We start from the raw sequence: 18628 nt of genomic DNA on the forward strand, positions 1-18628 counted from the left end.
TGTAGGATTCTGACTCTAATACTGGACCAGGCTTGTATTTATAGTAAGGTATGGTTTCTGTTTTGAGTTAGTATTTTGAAGCAAGATTTTGGTGAATGATGTTTACCAATTGATGGTGCCTGTGTTGGTAATCAGTTTGAGTTAAACCGCTACAGGATCCTGAAATGTGTTGGATTGTTTCTGGTTTCTCTTGGCATTGTCTGCATTTATTATCTTAAATTTGTTGGTCTTTTATTATATATTTTTTATGTTAACACCCTGGTCCTGTATTGCCACAGAGAACCCCTCTGTTTCTGGTAAGAGATCTCCAACTCTGAGCCAGGTGTTCAATGCTTCTTGTCGACATCTATTAGACAATAGACAATAGGTGCAGAAGTAGACCATTCGGCCCTTTGAGCCTGCACCGCTATTCTGCTCAGATCGTGGGGATGTCGTCCATGCTCTTCCATTAGTTAACTTTTTCTTCTGTAATGATAATTCATTCATTTTTCTGGGTTGTACTTTCATTTAAGTTTAGGTATACAAAACCATAAGATATAGGAGCAGAAGTAGGCAATTTGGCCCATTGAGTCTGATCCACCATTGAATCATGAGCTGATCCAATTCTTCCTGTCATCCCCACTCCTCTGCCTTTTCCCCATACCCTTTGATGCCCTGGCTATCTTGGCCTTAAATGCACCCTATGACTTGGCCCCCACAGATGCTCATGGCAACAAATTCCACAGATTTACCACTGTCTGACTAAAGTAATTTCTCTGCATCTCAGTTCTAAAAGGACTTCCATCAATCCTGAAGTCATGCCCTCTTGTCCTAGAATCCCCTCCACGAGAAATAATTTTGCCATATCTAATCTGTTCAGGCCTTTTAACATTCAGAATGAGATCCCCCTCATTTTCCTGAACTCCAGAGAATACAGCCCAAGAGCTGTCAGACGTTCCTCATATGGTAACCCTTTCATTCCTGGAATCATTCTCATGAATCTTCTCTCAACCCTCTCCAATGTCAGTATATCCTTTCTAAAATAAGGAGCCCAAAACAACACACAATACTCCAAGTGTGGTCTCACGAGTGCCTTATGGAGCCTCAACATCACATCCCTGCTCTTATATTCTATACCTCTAGAAATAAATGGCAACAATGCATTTGACTTCTTCACACCGACTCAACCTGGAGCTTAATCTTTTGGGTGTCTTGCACAAGGTCTGCCAATCTCCTTTTCATCTCTGTATTTTGAATTCTCTCCCCTTCTAAATAATAGTCTGTCCATTTGTTTCTTCCGCCAAAGTGCATGACCATACACTTTCCAACATTGTATTTCATTTGCCACTTCTTTTTTCATTTCCCTAAACTATCTAAATCTCTCTGCAGGCTCTCTGTTTCCTCAACACTACCTGTTCCTCCACCTATCTTTGTATCATCGGCAAACTTAGCCACAAATCCATTAATCCCACAGTCCAAATCATTGACATACATCGTAAAAAGCAGCAGTCCCAACACCAACCCCTGTGGAACTCCACTGGTAACCAGCAGCCAGCCAGAGTAGAATCCCTTTATTCCCACTCTCTGTTTTCTGCTGACCAGCCAATGCTCCACCCATGCTAGTAACTTCCCTGTAATTCCATGGGCTCTTATCTTGCTAAGCAGCCTCATGTGCAGCACCTTGTCAAAGACCTTCTGAAAATCCACGTACACCACATCTACTGCATCTCCTTTGTCTATCCTGCTTGTAATTTCCTCAAAGAATTGCAGTAGGTTTGTCAGGCAGGATTTTCCTTTCAGAAAACAGACAGACATACTTTATTGATCCCGAGGGAAACTGGATTTCATTACAGTTGCACCAACCAAGAACAGAGTAGAAATATAGCAAAATAAAACCAAAAATAATTAAATGATAATAAGTAAATTATGCCAAGTGGAAATAAGTCCAGGACCAGCCTATTGGCTCAGGGTGTCTGACACTATGAGGGAGGAGTTGTAAAGTTCGATGGCCACAGGTAGGAATGACTTCCTATGACGCTCAGTGTTGCATCTCGGTGGAATGAGTCTCTGGCTGAATGTACTCCTGTGCCTAACCAGTGCATTATGGAGTGGATGGGAGACATTGTCCAAGATGGAATGCAACTTGGACAGCATCCTCTTTTCAGACACCACCGTCAGAGAGTCCAGTTCCACCCCCACAACTTCACTGGCCCTGCAAATGAAACCATGCTGGCTTCGGCCTATCTTGTCATGTGCCACCAGGTACTTCATAATCTCATCCCTAACAATCAATTCCAGCAATTTCCCAACCCCTGATGTCAGGCTAACAACTCTATAGTTTCCTTTCTGCTACCTCCCAACCTTCTTAAATAGTGGAGTAACATTTGCAATTTTCCACTCTTCCAGCACAATGGCAGAATCTATCGATTCTTGAAAGATCATCATTAATGCCTCCGAAATCTCTCCAGCTACCTCCTACAGAGCCCAAGGGTGCATTCCATCAGGTGCAAGAGATTTACCTACCTTCAGACCATTAAGCTTCCTGAGCACCTTCTCAGTTGTAATTTTCACTGCACAAACTTCACTTGCTTGACACCCTTGAATGTCCGGTATACTGTAGACATCTTCCATTGTGAACACTGATGCAAAAGATGCACTCAGTTCCTCGGCCATCTCTGCATCTCTCATTACAATATATCCAGCATAATTTTCTATTGGTCCTATATCTACCCTTGACTCTCTTTTACCCTTTACATATTTTAAAAAGCTTTTAGTTCCCAGCTTCCTCTCATAATTCATCTTTTCCTTCTGAATGACCCTCTTAGTTTCCTGCTGCAAGTTTTTGAAAGCTCCCCAATTCTGTATCTTCCCACTAGCTCTGGCTTCCTTGTATGCCCTCTCCTTTGCTTTTACTTTGGCTCTGACTTCACTTGTCAGCCGCGGTAGTGTACCCTTCTTATCAGAATTACATGCTCACATGGAGTGCTGAATCCAGTTTTCACTGATGAAAATATATCCTGAGGTTTTATCTGACTGTTGTGTAAATAGTTATGTCTGTTATTCCTCTTCCCCCTTCTGTCCTAGGTAGTGTTCCAGTCTACACGGTGATTTCTAAAATTTGTAATTTCAGTTCTTGTTTTTCTTTTGTAAGTTTTCCAGATCGGTTTTAGAGCAAAATATTATTCCATAAGAATACGTTACTATGGGTACAGCGGAAGTATTGATTGCCTTTGTTATATTTTTACTGTTCAGCTCTGTTCAGCTGATTTTCTGAAGCATTGAAGTAAATTCTGTCAAAAGTTTCCCCTTTATTGCATTGTGATATATTTTCTTTGCATGTTGATACCCCAGGTACTTGTATGTTTGATATTTACCCATCGGCTGTATTATATCCTTCTGCTCTGTTTTGTCTTCGATTAGCTCTATTGCATCTTTCTTTATGTTTAATGTTCTGCATTTATCCAGTCCAAAGTTCATGTTTATATCTTTAGAAAATAGTTCTACTATTTGGATTAATTGTTTTAGCTTTACTGATGATAGAGTGTATAATTTAGAACTGTCCATGAGTGTTGAAGTATAATTCAGTTGGTAGTTCCTGATTTGATACCCTGTTTTTGTCTGAATCAGTAAATTAGAGAGCAGGTTTAAAGTTGGTCAAAACCATAGTGGGCTTGGAGAATTGCCCTGGAAAATGCCTCGGTTTATTTTGGTAACGGTGTTTGTTCTTTTTTGGTTGTTAATGGTTAGACTGATTATAGTACGCTAGTGCTTCATCAAATGTTGTAGGAATTTTGCAAGTATTGTGTGCAGTTGATATATATTAACAATGAGTGTGGGACAGAATCAAATGCTTTTCTGGTCAATATTGCAACATGAAAGATTTCCACCAGGCTTGATTTAGGATTACGGTATCTATTATCAGTTGTTCTTCACATCCTTTCATATTCATACGGCATCCTTTCTGATCTTCTGTGAGTATATTGTGGTTATGTAAGTGAGTGGTGATTGGTTGTGAGACACAGTGTCACAATTTTATACTGTATATAATTTGTAAACAAGTATTAGAATGATATTTTGATGGGTCATTTGTGATTTGTCCTTTAGGAGAGAGATATATTTTCCCTTCTGTCATAAATTCAGGCTCTTTTTCAGGATTTTTAAGAAATTTGTTGATATGTATTGATAGGTATAGATGAAGGCAAGTGAAATTTTCATACCAGTAATTATGAATATTATCACTGCTGGTATTTTTCCCATTGTGGGCATTTTTTATAACCTCTCTGTGTGTATCCATTGTGACTTCAGGTATTTGCATGTCTTCAATTGTGTGAGTTTGCTCTTTTTCCTCTTTAATCAAGCTTGCTTCTTGATCATGCTTTACCCTGTTTCACCAGATATTAGAGCAAAAGTTTATTATCTCTGTGTTTGTTGATATTTTTGCAATGTCCTGTATAAACCTTTTTCATTGTTTCTGAATTGATAATTCTGTTCTCTTCATCTGGTGCATTTCATTTATCTATTTAGTATGGCTTTGTATACACAAAACTTTTGTTTTAGTGTATCTATAAACTCTACAGAGCTTGTGTTAGGTTTACTGTATCTTGGATATGAATCTTCTATTTCCTTAGCTTTTCACTTGACTTCCTGCTCTTAATGTTTCAATGTTGTTTTTAAATCTCTTCTGCCATTTTGATGTTCTCATTTCATTACTGTACTCAGTTTTGAGTTTCTATTATGAGTGTCTCTATTATGGAGCCATTGCATGCACTGCTGTTACTGCAGCACAGTATGTTATTGTATGTAGTTCTTCAAATGTTTCAAGTTTTCCTAAATGTTGTGGTAATATAATATACTTGAGAGCATGAACAATTTTTGCAGATTTGTTTGATGATGTGTTTTCTTGTTGTATGTAGGGTGTTTTCGTTGGGTCAGGGCCCATGTATTCTGTTAGCGTGGTGCTAAATGTTGGGATAATTTTGTCGGCGAGCCCAGCTTCATCATCAGCATTCTGTGGAGGCTGCACATCTGTGTTCCTGGTTTTACTGTCAGGTTGTGGAGCAGTTGTTGGAGTAATTCCATTTTCATTAGAACCTCAGGAGGGGGCATCTTCTTGAGCAGTATCGTCGTGGTCATTAGGTTGGTTTCTTTCCAGCTCTTGTGCAGCTTCATGTTTATTTGGTTTAACACGTCTATGGGGATGAAGTTTTTTTTTACTGTCACTCTAGGTTGATCTGCCATTCGCTGTGCATTTACTTGCATGAAGAGAGACTGTGCTCTGAAGTGTTATAGTTATTGTTGTTATTTTCTTTTGTGTTTGCTCACTTTGTTGTCCTTTGCGCACTGGTTATGGAATCATAGAGAAATATTGAACAGAAGCAGGCCCTTCGGCCCATCTAGTCTGTGCATTTAACTGCCTGTTCCCATTGACCTGCACTGGGACCATAGCCCTCCATACTCCTACCATCCATGTACCTATCCAAACTTCTCTTAAACATTGAAATCGAGCTCGCAAGCACCACTTGTGCTGGCAGCTCATTCCACACCCTCACCGCCCTCTGAGTGAAGAAGTTTCACCTCATGTTCCCCTTAAACCTCACCTTTCATCTTTAACCCATGACCTCTGGTTGTGGTCCCGTGCAACACCAGCGGAAAAAGCCAGCTTACATTTTCCCTATGCGTAACCCTCATCTCCGCCCTGCTGGCTGTGGCCTTTCATTGATCCTGTTGTGTTTCCTGGATTCACTGTGTATGCCCATTTTAAAAAAGGAATCTCAGGGTTGCACTTGGTGACATATATGAACTTTGATAATAAATTAACTTTGAACCTTGAACACTGCTCTGCGTTGGAGCCTCCAAACCAGCCGTTGATGCAGCCACTCAGAATGCTGCGCACCGTATACCTGCAGAGTTCTGCAAGTGATGGTGAACAAAAGTGACACAAATAACTTCAAAAATTAATCCCTCCCCTGCAATTGATTATTAGTTAGATCAACCGCTGTTCAAAGTATTAACTTAATACTGTCTGGCTGGTTAAGCACTAATGGTTAACTGTTAACTCGAGAAGACATGCCTTTTGCTCGTGGTGCAGCTAGTTCACTTGTTAATGATTAACTATTAAAAATAATCAGTAACTGGCCAACCAGTAGTTGACAATCAATAGCAGGATACAGAAGACTGATACATAAACAATTGTTTTCCTTACTAATGGTGCAGCTGGTTCAATAGTTAACAGTTAACTTTTAATAAAACTGACCCTGTCAGTAATTGATTAACCAGGACACTCTTGGATTTAATTAAAAAATTTTTTTATGACAAATTAATGGTTAATTATCTATAAGACTAGTTCTGAGGCAGCCATTGGTCAATAAGTTCAGTTTAACGTCATTCAGTCAGATACACATATACTGCCAAACAAAACAACATTCCTTAGGACCAAGGTGTGCAACACCATTCATACCGTATAGCTGATACACACTAAGACATAAAGTAATATTACCACAAATAAATTAACAATATGGTGCATATACGACACAAGTTAAAAAGCAAAGAGCATAATGCTACTGGTGCTTCATATGTGATGCGAATTGCATCAGCAGTTAACATTTTTAAACATTTTGCTACTGTTTAGGTCCTGGTACAAATGGTTACTAGTTAAACATTAACTATTAATAAAACTAGTAGCTAGCCAGTGGTCAATTATTAAATTCAGGATACACAGAGACTTAGAAAAACTCATTGCTATTTGATTCCTTGTGAATAATTAACAATTAAACATTAACGAGCTAGCCAGCACAAAATGCTGGTAGAACACAGCAGGCTAGGCAGGATCTATAGGGAGAAGCTTCGTCAGGACGAAGGGTCTCGGCCCGAAACATTGACAGCGCTTCTCCCTATAGATGCTGCCTAGCCTGCTGTGTTCTACCAGCATCTTGTGTGTGTTGTTGTTTGAATTTCCAGCATCTGCAGATTTCCTCGTGCGAGCTAGCCAGCAATAGGTTAACTAATAATGAATTGCAGAGGGATTTATCTTATAAGATACTTCATCCACTTAGTTTCACTAAATGGTTAACATTTGCTAGAACCATTGCTAGTTACTAGTTAAGGATCAACTGTTAGATCTTATGTGCGGCTGGGAATCGGATTAACATTATGTTCATAAATTACACTCTGCTTACACATAACCGCGTAGCCAAACACCCAAGTAATCGCATTGTCAAGTCACCAGTGACATGACAGTGGTGGGACTCATCAACGACGATGAGACGGCCTACAGGGAGGTGATGGAACAGCTCGGGGCCTGGTGCCAGGCAGATAATCTCTTCCTCCATGTCAACACGACTTTGTTATCGACAAAGTTTTCGACTTTGGGAGAACTTGCATGACTCGCACCCTCTTTACATCGGGGCCACAGTAGAGGAAACTGCGACCGGTTTCAAACTCCTGGGAGTGCACATCTCACATGACGTCTCATGGTCCCAGGACACATCCTACACAGTAGGGAAAGCTCACCGACGCCTCTGCTTTCCGAGGGGTATGAAGACAGCTGGACTAAGCACATCCTCCAGATGTGAAGGAGAGAGCAAGCTAACAAGCTGCGTCACTGGATTTCATGGAAACTATATTCTGGCAGATAGGGTAATCAGAACTGCCCAATACAACACTGGCACCAGCCGACTTGTCATCAAGGACATATCTACAGAAAGGTGCCAGAAAAGATCATGAAGGGTCCCACCACCCTGCTGACAGACTGTTTGTCCCAATCCCAACAGGGATGAGGCCACACCAGGATCACCAGACCAACACCCCCACCCAGTAACTCGCCCCTTCACACACCCCACCGCCAGTTCTTCATCATTTCCTGTCAGTCACCTTACGTGCAGACACTCCTGTTCCTAGTTCCTTACGTACAGACACTCCTGTTCCTAGTTCCTTACGTGCAGACACTCCTGTTCCTAGTTCCTTACGTACAGACACTCCTGTTCCTAGTTCCTTACGTGCAGACACTCCTGTTCCTAGTATATACAATCCATCTACGTAACAGAATCAGAATCTGGTTTCGTATCACCGGCATTGGTTGTGAAATTTGTTAACTTTGCAGCAGAAGTCTGATGCAATACATGATAATATAGAAAAAAACTGAATAACAGTAAGTATATATATCAAATGTTTCATTAAATAGTTAAATTAGTGCAAAAATAAAAATAAAAATTAGTGAGGTAGTGTTCATGGGTTCAATGTCCATTTAGGAATCAGATGGCAGAGGGGAAGAAGCTGTTCCTGAATCGCTGAGAGTGTACCTTCAGGCTTCTGTATCTCCTACCTGATGGTAACAGTGAGAAAAGGACATGCCCTGGGTGCTGGGAGTCCTTAATAAAGGATGCTGCCTTTCTGAGACACCGTTCCCTGAAGCTGTCCTGGGTATTTTGCAGGCTAGCACCCAAGATGGAGCTGACTAGATTTACAACCTTCTGCAGTTTCTATTGGTCCTGTGCAGTAGCCCCTCCATACCAGACAGTGTTGCAACCTGTCAGAATGTTGTCCAGGGTACATCTGTAGAAGATTTTTCGTGTTTTAGTTGACAAACCCAATCTTCTCAAACTCCTAATGAAGTATAGTAGCTGCATCAGTACTCAGAGATCTTGACACCCAGGAACTTGAAATTTCTCATTCTCTGCTTTGGATCGCTCTAGGGAGACTGGTATGTTACCCTGACTTACCCTTCCTGAGGTCCACAATCAGCTCTGTCGTCTTACTGATATTGAGTGCCAGGTTGTTGCTACAACACCACTCCACCAGCTGGTACATCTCGCTCCTGTACACCCTCCCTGAGATTCTGCCCACAATGGTTGTATCATCAGCAAATTGTCATGTGTATACAGAGAGTAGAGTAGTGGGCTAAGCACACACCCCTGGGGTGCGCCAGTGTTGTTTATCAACAAGATGGAGATGTTATTTTCAATCCGCACAGATTGTGGTCTTTTGATTAGGAAGTCGATGATCCAGTTGCAGAGCGAGGTACAGAGGCCCAAATTCTCTAGCTTTTATATTAGTTATCTAATGTTTTTATATTTATTGTGTTCTCTATCCTATTGTGTTTTCTGCGTTGCATCTGGAAAAACAATTAATCTTCTTTTACAGTTCGTACTGGAAATCACATTGAACAACTTTTAATCTTAAAGGTTAACGGTGGCAAGTTTCTGCTTGAGGATGGACTGTTAAAGGATAGCACCCAGCAGTCGGACTGACAAAGGATCAATTGCAAGGGAATTTATTTTACCTCTTCGGAACCCGGGTGGAACGGGTTCGTTGAATTAAAGGTTAATTGGTGCTAAAACTACGACTAAATATTAATCGAGGAGTTGTTTATTAAAAGATAGTAACGAGCCAGCCAGGAGTCGAACCTAGAATCTTCTGATCCGTAGTCAGACGCGTTATCCATTGCGCCACTGGCCCGTTGTGACGTGCTGCTACGTACAGCCACTTGGGTTGCAATATCGCCCGTCAATCAGACGGATGGACACCGCCTATGCTGGCACATCAGGATTTTCGGTGGGAATCCTTCCTGTGACTGGCAGGCATTTCAACCAATCGCAAAGTAAAGCGGGCGAAAAAACTCTCGAACTATGATTGGGCAATCCTATTGCCCATCACAACAGTGGGCGGGTGTGTCGTTGCGGAGTGGTGCTAGACTCGGCCGTCAACCAATTGCAAAGAGAGGCGAGGACTCGCTGATTATAACAAAGAAAATTGATTAGGGGGCGGGTCCATGTGGAGGGGACGAGTTTTGATTGGATGGCACGTGAGGCGATCGCAGTTGATCGGGTTGAGGTGGAGCAGCAAGTAGCCGGCGGCCATCCATGACGTAATGAAAAGAGTATCGTTCAATTGGCTGCGAGGCCTGCCGGTCGGGGACCGCCATCCAATCACCGCGCTCAGTCGCGGCTTCTGCGACGTAGTTCCGGCGCGCGGTGAGTCGGCGAGGATGGCGCTGGTTGATGTTCTGAGCTGTGGCGGCTCGGGGGCCGGGGCCGGGGCCGGGGGTCGAGTCGGTGGCGCGCCGATTGGCCTCGGCTTGGAGCTGCCCCCGGCACAGCTTGGGGATGAAGAGCCGACGGAACGGATCGAGCTGCTACATGGGACCACCACCCTGGGTTTGAAGGTGAGGGGGCTACAGGGTCGGGGGGGTGGGGGTGGTTTTTCATGGGTGTCACAGTTTAAAGGGGAGCCATGGTTCGTGGGAGCTCTGGGGGGATTTCAGGGTCTGGTGGGGGGTGGGGAGTGGGTTCACGGGGTCTGTTGTGCCTTTGGGGGTCACACAGTACAGAAACAGGCCCTTCAGCCCAAATGGGCTACTGACCCATGATTGCCACATGAGCCAGTCTCAGTTTGCCCATGTCTCAAAGTTTAAAGTAAATCTTATTATCAAAGTACGTATACGTCACCATATACAATCTGGAGATTCACTTTCTTCTAGGCAAATTCAATAAATCCTGTACCCATAATGAATCGATGAAAGATTGCACCAAAAGTGTGCAAAAGACAACAAGCTAGAAAAAGAAGTAACCTTAACAAGAATAAGTTAGCATTAAATAACATGAGACAGAGACCTTGAAAGTGAGTCCATGTGTTGTGGGAACAGTTCAGTGATGCGTTGATTCCAGTTAATTCCCACTTTCAAGAGCCTGATGATTGACCGGTAATAACTATTCCTGAACCTGTTGGTGTAGGTCCTGAGGCTCCTGTACCACCTTCCTAATGGCAGCAGCGAGAAGAGAGCATGGCCTGGGCCATTGGGGGGGGGGGGGGTCCCTAATGATGGGGGCTGCTTTCCTCTGACACTGCTCCATGTAGATGTGCTCAGTGTTGGGGAAGGCTGTACCTGTGATGGACTGAGCCATATCCACTACTTTTTGTAGGATCTAAACCAGGGGTTCCCAACCATTTTTATGCCGTGGACCCTTACCATTAATTGAGGTGGTCTGTGGACCCAGTTGACAAACAGCAATGGGTCCAGCACCAACTTGTGGGGAACACCACTAGTCACGGGGCCTCCAGCCTGAGAAACAACCTCCCACCCTCTCTCTCTGCCTCCTAGGATCGAGCCAGTTGTGTTGCTCTCCTCAGACCCTGGACCCTGGCCTAAACTTTTCCTATCCATGTATCTGTCCAATTTTCTTTTTAATGTTGTTAATATTACCTGGCTCCACCACTTCCTTTGGCAGCTTGTTCCCCATATGGACCACCACTTTGGGGGGTGGAGGGGAGTTGCCCCTCAGCCCCCTTTCTCTGCTCTTTCCCAACTTTGGGGTGGAGCAGAGAGGATGACTGTGCATGTTCAGCCTCTCTTTGCTCCTTGCACCTCTGTAAAGCCATCCATCAGCCTCCTACACTCCAAGCAATTAAATTCCAAAACTGAACGCAATACTGCATTTGCAGCCTCACCAACATCTTGTACAACTGCAACATAACATCCCAACTCCTGTACTCGGTGCCCTGACTTACAGAGGCCTTCTTCACCACCCTGTCTATTTGTGACTCCACTTTCAGGGGAACCTATACCTCTTTCCCAAGGTCCCTCTGTAACTCTAGGTCTCCCCACGACTCTGCCGTTCACTGTGAAAGGCCTGCACTCCATTTACTTCCCATAGTACAACTCCTCGTACTTCATTTGCCATTCCCAGGCCACTGACCCAGCTGATCAACGTCCCTCTCCAAATCCTGAATACCATCTTCACTGTCAACAACACCACCTATTGGAGCGTTATCCGTAAAGTTACTTACCCTGCCTTGTACCTGTTCATCCAAATCAGATGGCAAACAGCAATGGTCCCAGCCCCAAGCCCTGGGGAACACCACTAGTCACGGGGCCTCCAGTCTGAGAAACAATCTCCCATCCTCTCTCTCTGCTTCCTAGGATCGAGCCAATTGTGTACCCAATTGCCTAGCTCGCTCAGGATCCGATGTGAATTAACTTTTTGTAGCAGAGTTTATTGTCACATGCACAAATATGGTGAGGTACAATGAAATCTGCCTTGCAGCAGGTTCACAAACACATCAGTACAGCTAACACAACATAAATTACACAAGGGAAAGAAATGTGGTAAGCAAGACAGTGCCGCCCGACCTGCTGAGTTCATCCAGCTTGTTTGTAGTGTGTAAACAAAATGGCAGTCACGGGTTCCGAGGTTGCTGCCGTAAAGAGGGCTCATGCTGTTGCTTGCTATTGGTAGTTCAAGAGTTGGGAACTTACGTTACGGTTGTATAAAACTTTGATCAGGTCACATCTGGAGCATTGAGTTCAGTTCGGGTTGCGGCTTGGAGAGCAGAAGAGCTTCACCAGGGTGATACCTGGTTTTGAGGACGTACTATAATGAGTGACAGAGGCTGACAGAAGTTTACAAAAGTTTGAGAGGCACAGTTGGAATGGACTGTCAGTATCGTTTTACCTTTGGGCAGAATTGTCTAATATCAGGGGGCATCTGTTTAAGGAAAGTTTAAAGGAGATGTCTAGGGCAAGTGTTTCTTTACACAGAGTGGTGGGTACCTAGACTGCTCTGCCAGGGGGTGGTGGTGGAGCTCGGTACTCTGCCTGGGGCGGTGGAGATGATAGATGTTCAAGAAACTCTTCGATGTGTTTCTACAGAGATTGGAGGGCTAGGGACCACTTTCAGATAAGAAGGCATTAGTTTAATTGGATCAGTTCAGCCAGTTGAGCGTCTAAGTGAACTAAATGGCCATCGATGTAACTTTTATTTATTAATTTATTGAGATACAGCATGGAGTTGGCGCTTCGAGTCGCACTGCCCAGCAATCCCCTGATTTAAGCCTAGCCCAATCACGGAACAATTCACCATAACCATTAACCTACCAACCGGTACGTCTTTGGAGGAAACCGGAGCACCCGGAGGAAACCCACACAGTCGCGGGGAGAACGCTAGGCTCCTTACAGGCAGCAGTGGGAATTAAACTCCGGTCGCTGGTGCTGCGCCACCCTTCGCACTGAAGGTGAGCCAAAGGGAGTCCCAGCGGTACGAGAGGCGGCAGATGTTGGAAAACCGCGTGTACACACACCTGAAGGAGCTCGGCAGGCCAGGCATCGTTTGTGATGGCCAGTTAATGTTTTGGGCCAAGACCCTGCATCTGGATTAAAAAAACAGGAGGGGGGAAGGAGCACGAGTGTGTGAATCTTCTATCAGAACTCTGCCTCCCGTCTTCGCACTCTATTTCCGCCCCTCACCTGGGTCTACCTGTTTGTTGCCCATGCACGCATACACCTTGCACCCCCAACCCTTTCGTATTGGCTTCTGCCTTCTTTCCTGATCGAGGTGTCAGTCACAAACTTTCATGAGTGCTGCCTGAAGCCCCTCCCCACCCAGGGCATTGTGATCACTGTGATAATTGCAGGAAGGGCGGTGGAAGCTTTAGAGAGGGTGTGGAGGAGATTTGGCCGAGAGCGTGTCTCGTGAGGAGGGGTTGAGCAAGCTAGGGCTTTATTCTTTGGAGTGAAGGAGGATGAGAAGTGACTTGATTAGGTGTGTAGAAGATGGTAAGTGAACAACATAGACTGGACAGTGAGTCTTTTTTCCAGGGCCGAAATGGCTGCTATGAGATAGCATGATTGGAAGAAAGTACAGGGCGAAGACAGGTAGATTTTTTTGTGTATAAAAAAAGTTTAAGTTTAAGGGGTTATATGGGAGGCAGGGTTTGAGGGTCGGCACAACATTGTGGGCCAAAAGGCCTGTAATGTGCTGTACTATTCTATGTATAAATACAGATATTATAGTACAGTCAGTGTGTGGAACACCCTGCTGGGGGAGGTGCTCAAGGCAGATACATTGGGGACATTTAAGAGACTCCTGGGTAGACACACGGATGAAAGAAACAGAGAACTACAGGAGAAGAAAGTGTTACAATGATCTTGGAATGGATTAAACGGTCAGCACAACATTGTGGGCCAAAGGGCCTGTACTGATCTACGTTCTGTATTCAACTGCTTATCTAAAAGCCTGTTTAAATGCCATTATCACATCTACTTCCACCACCAAACGTGGCCGGCAACCTGTTCAGACACCCACTTGTCTCTTTAAACATTTCCTTTCAACTTTCCCCTTTCCCTAAGCAGGGAATCCCAACCACGGTCCACAAACCCTATGCTTAAGGGTATTGGTTCATGGCATTTTAAATTTTTTAAAAAAAAGTTGGGAAGCTCTGCCTTCTGGTATTGGACTGGAAATACATTAATGTTTGACTGTTAACCCCTTCCCCCCCCCACCACCCCACAGATTGCCCAGGGCGTGGTAATCGCGGTGGTGGGGGATCTCGGGGCATTGAATCCCACTGTTAACCCTTCTGCCCACCAACAGTTTGCCCAGGGCGTGGTGATTGCGGTGGTGGGGGATCTCGGGGCATTGAATCCCACTGTTAACCCTTCTGCCCACCCACAGTTTGCCCAGGGCGTGGTGATTGTGGTGGTGGGGGATCTCGGGGCATTGAATCCCACTGTTAACCCTTCTGCCCACCCACAGTTTGCCCAGGGCGTGGTGATTGTGGTGGTGGGGGATCTCGGGGCATTGAATCCCACTGTTAACCCTTCTGCCCACCCACAGTTTGCCCAGGGCGTGGTGATTGCGGTGGTGGGGGATCTCGGGGCATTGAATCCCACTGTTAACCCTTCTGCCCACCCACAGTTTGCCCAGGGCGTGGTGATTGCGGTGGTGGGGGATCTCGGGGCATTGAATCCCACTGTTAACCCTTCTGCCCACCCACAGTTTGCCCAGGGCATGGTGATTGTGGTGGTGGGAGATCTCGGGGCATTGAATCCCACTGTTAACCCTTCTGCCCACCCACAGTTTGCCCAGGGCGTGGTGATTGTGGTGGTGGGGGATCTCGGGGCATTGAATCCCACTGTTAACCCTTCTGCCCACCCACAGTTTGCCCAGGGCGTGGTGATTGCGGTGGTGGGGGATCTCGGGGCATTGAATCCCACTGTTAACCCTTCTGCCCACCCACAGTTTGCCCAGGGCATGGTGATTGCGGTGGTGGGGGATCTCGGGGCATTGAATCCCACTGTTAACCCTTCTGCCCACCCACAGTTTGCCCAGGGCATGGTGATTGCGGTGGTGGGGGATCTCGGGGCATTGAATCCCACTGTTAACCCTTCTGCCCACCCACAGTTTGCCCAGGGCGTGGTGATTGCGGTGGTGGGGGATCTCGGGGCATTGAATCCCACTGTTAACCCTCCTGCCCACCCACAGTTTGCCCAGGGCGTGGTGATTGCGGTGGTGGGGGATCTCGGGGCATTGAATCCCACTGTTAACCCTTCTGCCCACCCACAGTTTGCCCAGGGCGTGGTGATCGCAGTGGACTCCCGAGCCACAGCTGGCTCCTACGTGGCCTCGCAGACGGTGAAGAAAGTGATCGAGATCAACCCCTACCTGCTGGGGACGATGGCGGGAGGGGCGGCGGACTGCAGCTTCTGGCAGCGCCTGCTGGCCCGCCAGTGCCGTATCTACCAGCTGCGCAACAAGCAGCGCATCTCGGTGGCGGCCGCCTCCAAGCTGCTGGCCAACATGGTGTATCAGTACAAGGGCATGGGGCTGTCCATGGGCACCATGATCTGCGGCTGGGACAAGCGAGGACCAGGTACTGGGTGGTGGAGGGGGAGGGGTGGGGGCATGGAGTGAGGGAGCAGGGTACGGGGAATCCGGGGGTGGGGTGGCAGAGTGGTTTGGGAAAGGTGAGGGAGGCAAAGTAGCACTCCAGCTCTTACTGCCCGTTACCCCACTGGTGTTTAGGGCAGCAATGAAGATCCTGAATCTGGCTTCTTTCATCACGTCGGTAGCTCTGAGTCGGTTTTCACTACTCTCAGTCCTGCAAGTCCCAGGTGGAGAGTCAGGAATACCGTCACACTCAGATGTAGATTCATTGCTGTTTCTGTAACAATTTTGTTTTACCGGTCAGGGTCATTAGCCCTGAGCTGAACCCCCGAACCTGGAGCACCGGTGGATCACTCTTAGTCTGACCTCTACCCTTTGACCTGTTTGGCACGGGTGACCCTCCCAAGAGCCAAAGCATGAAGCCCGGACCCCAGCCAACATTGCTCTGAGTCACTGAGGCACGCAAGCCTCCACCCTCCAAACCCTGTGAGAAGCGTGTGGTCCTCTTGGAGGAGTGCTGCACTAGTGGAACGCTGTTACAGCTCAGGGTGCCAGAGTCCAATGCCCCCCGCACCCCCGGGGGTCTGTAAGTATGTCCTCCCTGCAGAAAGCATTGGTTTCCTCCCCCTCTCACCTTCAGTCCTACATGATAAACGTTACAGTGCCAGTGGGTGAGTTGATCATTGCCAATTGGGCTGTGAGGGGGGCACGGTTAAATCGGTCAGTACGGCTGGAAGGGCCAGTTCAATCAATCAATGTTGAGCAGGCTGGGTAAGGGAATGGACTGGCAGTAATATTGGTGCCTGCCTGACCTCTTGTTTCCTCTCTCTACCCCCTCCGTCCTCCTCCTCTCTCCCTGATCACCACCACAGGCCTGTACTACGTGGACAGTGAGGGCAACCGGGTGCCGGGCCAGATCTTCTCAGTAGGCTCGGGCTCAGTCTATGCCTACGGTGTGTTGGACCGTGGCTACCGGCACGAGATGGAGCCAGAGGAGGCCTACGAGCTTGCCCGGCAGGCCATCTACCACGCCACCGTCCGCGATGCCTACTCCGGCGGCACCGTCACCCTCTACCACGTGCGGGAGAGCGGCTGGGTGCGCGTCTCCAGCGAGGACGTCGCAGACCTGCACCTCAAGTTTCGCGCCGGAGGCTGCAACTAGCGGGGAGCTGTTTGGGGAGAGGACTCCTCTGCTCTTTTTGGGGTGTGGGTTTCCTGTGTGTATCTGCTGTCCAGTGCTGGAACCTGAGAATAAAATCTTGTTACTTGTAAACTGCGAACTCCTGCGGGAGCGTGGCATCAGGTCCTGATCATTTACCTTCAGCTTTCTGCCACCCACCGAGCCCAGAGTGTCTCCAAGGCAGGGGCTGTGACTGAAGTGTGGACAAAGGCTGCCCTGAGCTTGCAATGGGGTGGGGCGGGACCTGGGAAAGGTGGCGGTGCCAATGGCCTCTGACTACAAATGGCTACAATGCTGAGGTGGCATCCTCTCCGCACCCTCTCAGGAAGTGGTTCACAGGTACAGTCCATATCCCCTTTTACTGCTTTCTACGCCACTGGCATTTGGGGCAGCAATGAAGGTCCTCCATCTCTGGGGGTGTTCAGGGCTTCCTTCATCGTGTCAGTATCAGGTGTGCAAGTCCCGGGTGGAGACTCAGGAATACTGTCACACTGGGATGGAGAAGGATTCTTCATCGCTGTTTCCATAACAAATCTCCTTTTACCAGGCAGGGTTGTTAGCCAGAGGCTGAACCTGGAGGACCGGTGGACCACTCTTAATCTGGCCTCTACCCTTTGACCTGTTTGGCACTGGTGACCCTACCAAGAGCCAAAGCATAAAGCCCTGACTCTGGCCAGCATAGCTGTCCACGGTTACTGAGGCACGCAAGCCTTCAAACCCAATGAGAAGGTTGTGGTCCCCTTGTGGATATAATCCATTCAGATCGTTTCAACCGTGAATTGAGGCAGTACAAGGAGAAATGATGACAGTTGCAGAAAAGGGCAGTGGCTGTGAGGTCAAGAGTGAGTCTTATCACTTTAGGGAACTGTTCAGTCTTGCCATTGGCGGGGTAGAACCTGTCTCTGAGCCTGGTGGTATATCTGGATGGGAGGAGGGAATATCCGGGGCGGTTGGTTCATCAAGTTTATCGAGGTAATGAGAAATGTAAACAGTCCACAAAGGGCAGGTTGGTTTCTCTGATGTTCACAACTCTGCCATTCACAGGCCGGGCAGTTGCCTTGCCTCCGAACGGGTTGCTTTCTGTGGTGTACCGGTAGGAAAAGGTGAGTGTCGAAAGGGCCGTGCTGAATCAGAAAGTAGAGGCTGCTGAGCATCACAAGCATGGGGAAGGTCTGCAGGTGCGGGAACTTGGCAGGCCATGCAGAAGAGTGGACCGTTTCGGGCTGAGACCCTTCAGGCCCTGATCAAGGATCAACTGTTGCATCGGTGCTGGCTGGCCTGCTGAGATCCTCTGTGTTGCATTTGCTGATGCTCACCCCCAAAAACGTCAGGCTGACAATCCTCTCACCTTGAGCACTGGAAATGAAGACAGGAGCATGTGCACCACCCCGTCCCTGAAGCCAGTGACCATCTGCAAGCATACAGGGAAAGTTTGTTGTCAGGGTATGCATCTCTTTGTACTTTGTAATCAAATCCCAGCTGTAGAATGTCCCTGATGGAGACTTCGCACCGTCCCGCTGAGCGGTTGGAGGAGCCAAGCGCCTTCCCTGGGTCGGAGGGAGGGAGGGAGGGAGGGGATCGGTGTCGCCCGCAGACGCCGGCCGGTGTAGAGAGCCTTGGCAGACTCTGTGGCTGGGCTTAACTTAATCCGAGCACTTATTGGCTGAGGATAGTCGATGGGCAGCTGGCGCTGGCTAATAGGATCGCGCTGATATTTACCGTCGTAACGTTTCAGTGCTTGATTGGACCCATCAAGTGATTGACGTCCCGTCTAGCCAATCGCCGTCAGGCGATAGGTGGGACCGACGCTTTG

At 47.0% G+C, this 18628-nt stretch overlaps 1 protein-coding gene and 1 non-coding gene across 2 annotated transcripts; one reads left to right on the top strand and one right to left on the bottom strand.

Annotated features, from left to right (window-relative positions):
• Nucleotides 1-9359: 9359 nt before the first annotated feature.
• Nucleotides 9360-9432, bottom strand: trnar-acg (transfer RNA arginine (anticodon ACG)). The gene has a single exon. It is a non-coding gene; the product is annotated as a tRNA-Arg (tRNA).
• Nucleotides 9433-9946: 514 nt separating this feature from the next.
• On the top strand, nt 9947-16908 carry LOC132381397 (proteasome subunit beta type-5-like). The gene is made up of 3 exons (XM_059950777.1): nt 9947-10138; nt 15315-15621; nt 16508-16908. Exons 1-3 carry the CDS (start codon nt 9962-9964, stop codon nt 16795-16797), a joined length of 774 nt encoding a protein of 257 aa, XP_059806760.1. The 5' UTR covers nt 9947-9961; the 3' UTR covers nt 16798-16908.
• Nucleotides 16909-18628: the final 1720 nt, after the last annotated feature.

The sequence above is a fragment of the Hypanus sabinus genome, chromosome 26, assembly GCF_030144855.1.
Source record: "Hypanus sabinus isolate sHypSab1 chromosome 26, sHypSab1.hap1, whole genome shotgun sequence".
NCBI classification, from domain to species: Eukaryota; Metazoa; Chordata; class Chondrichthyes; order Myliobatiformes; family Dasyatidae; genus Hypanus; species Hypanus sabinus.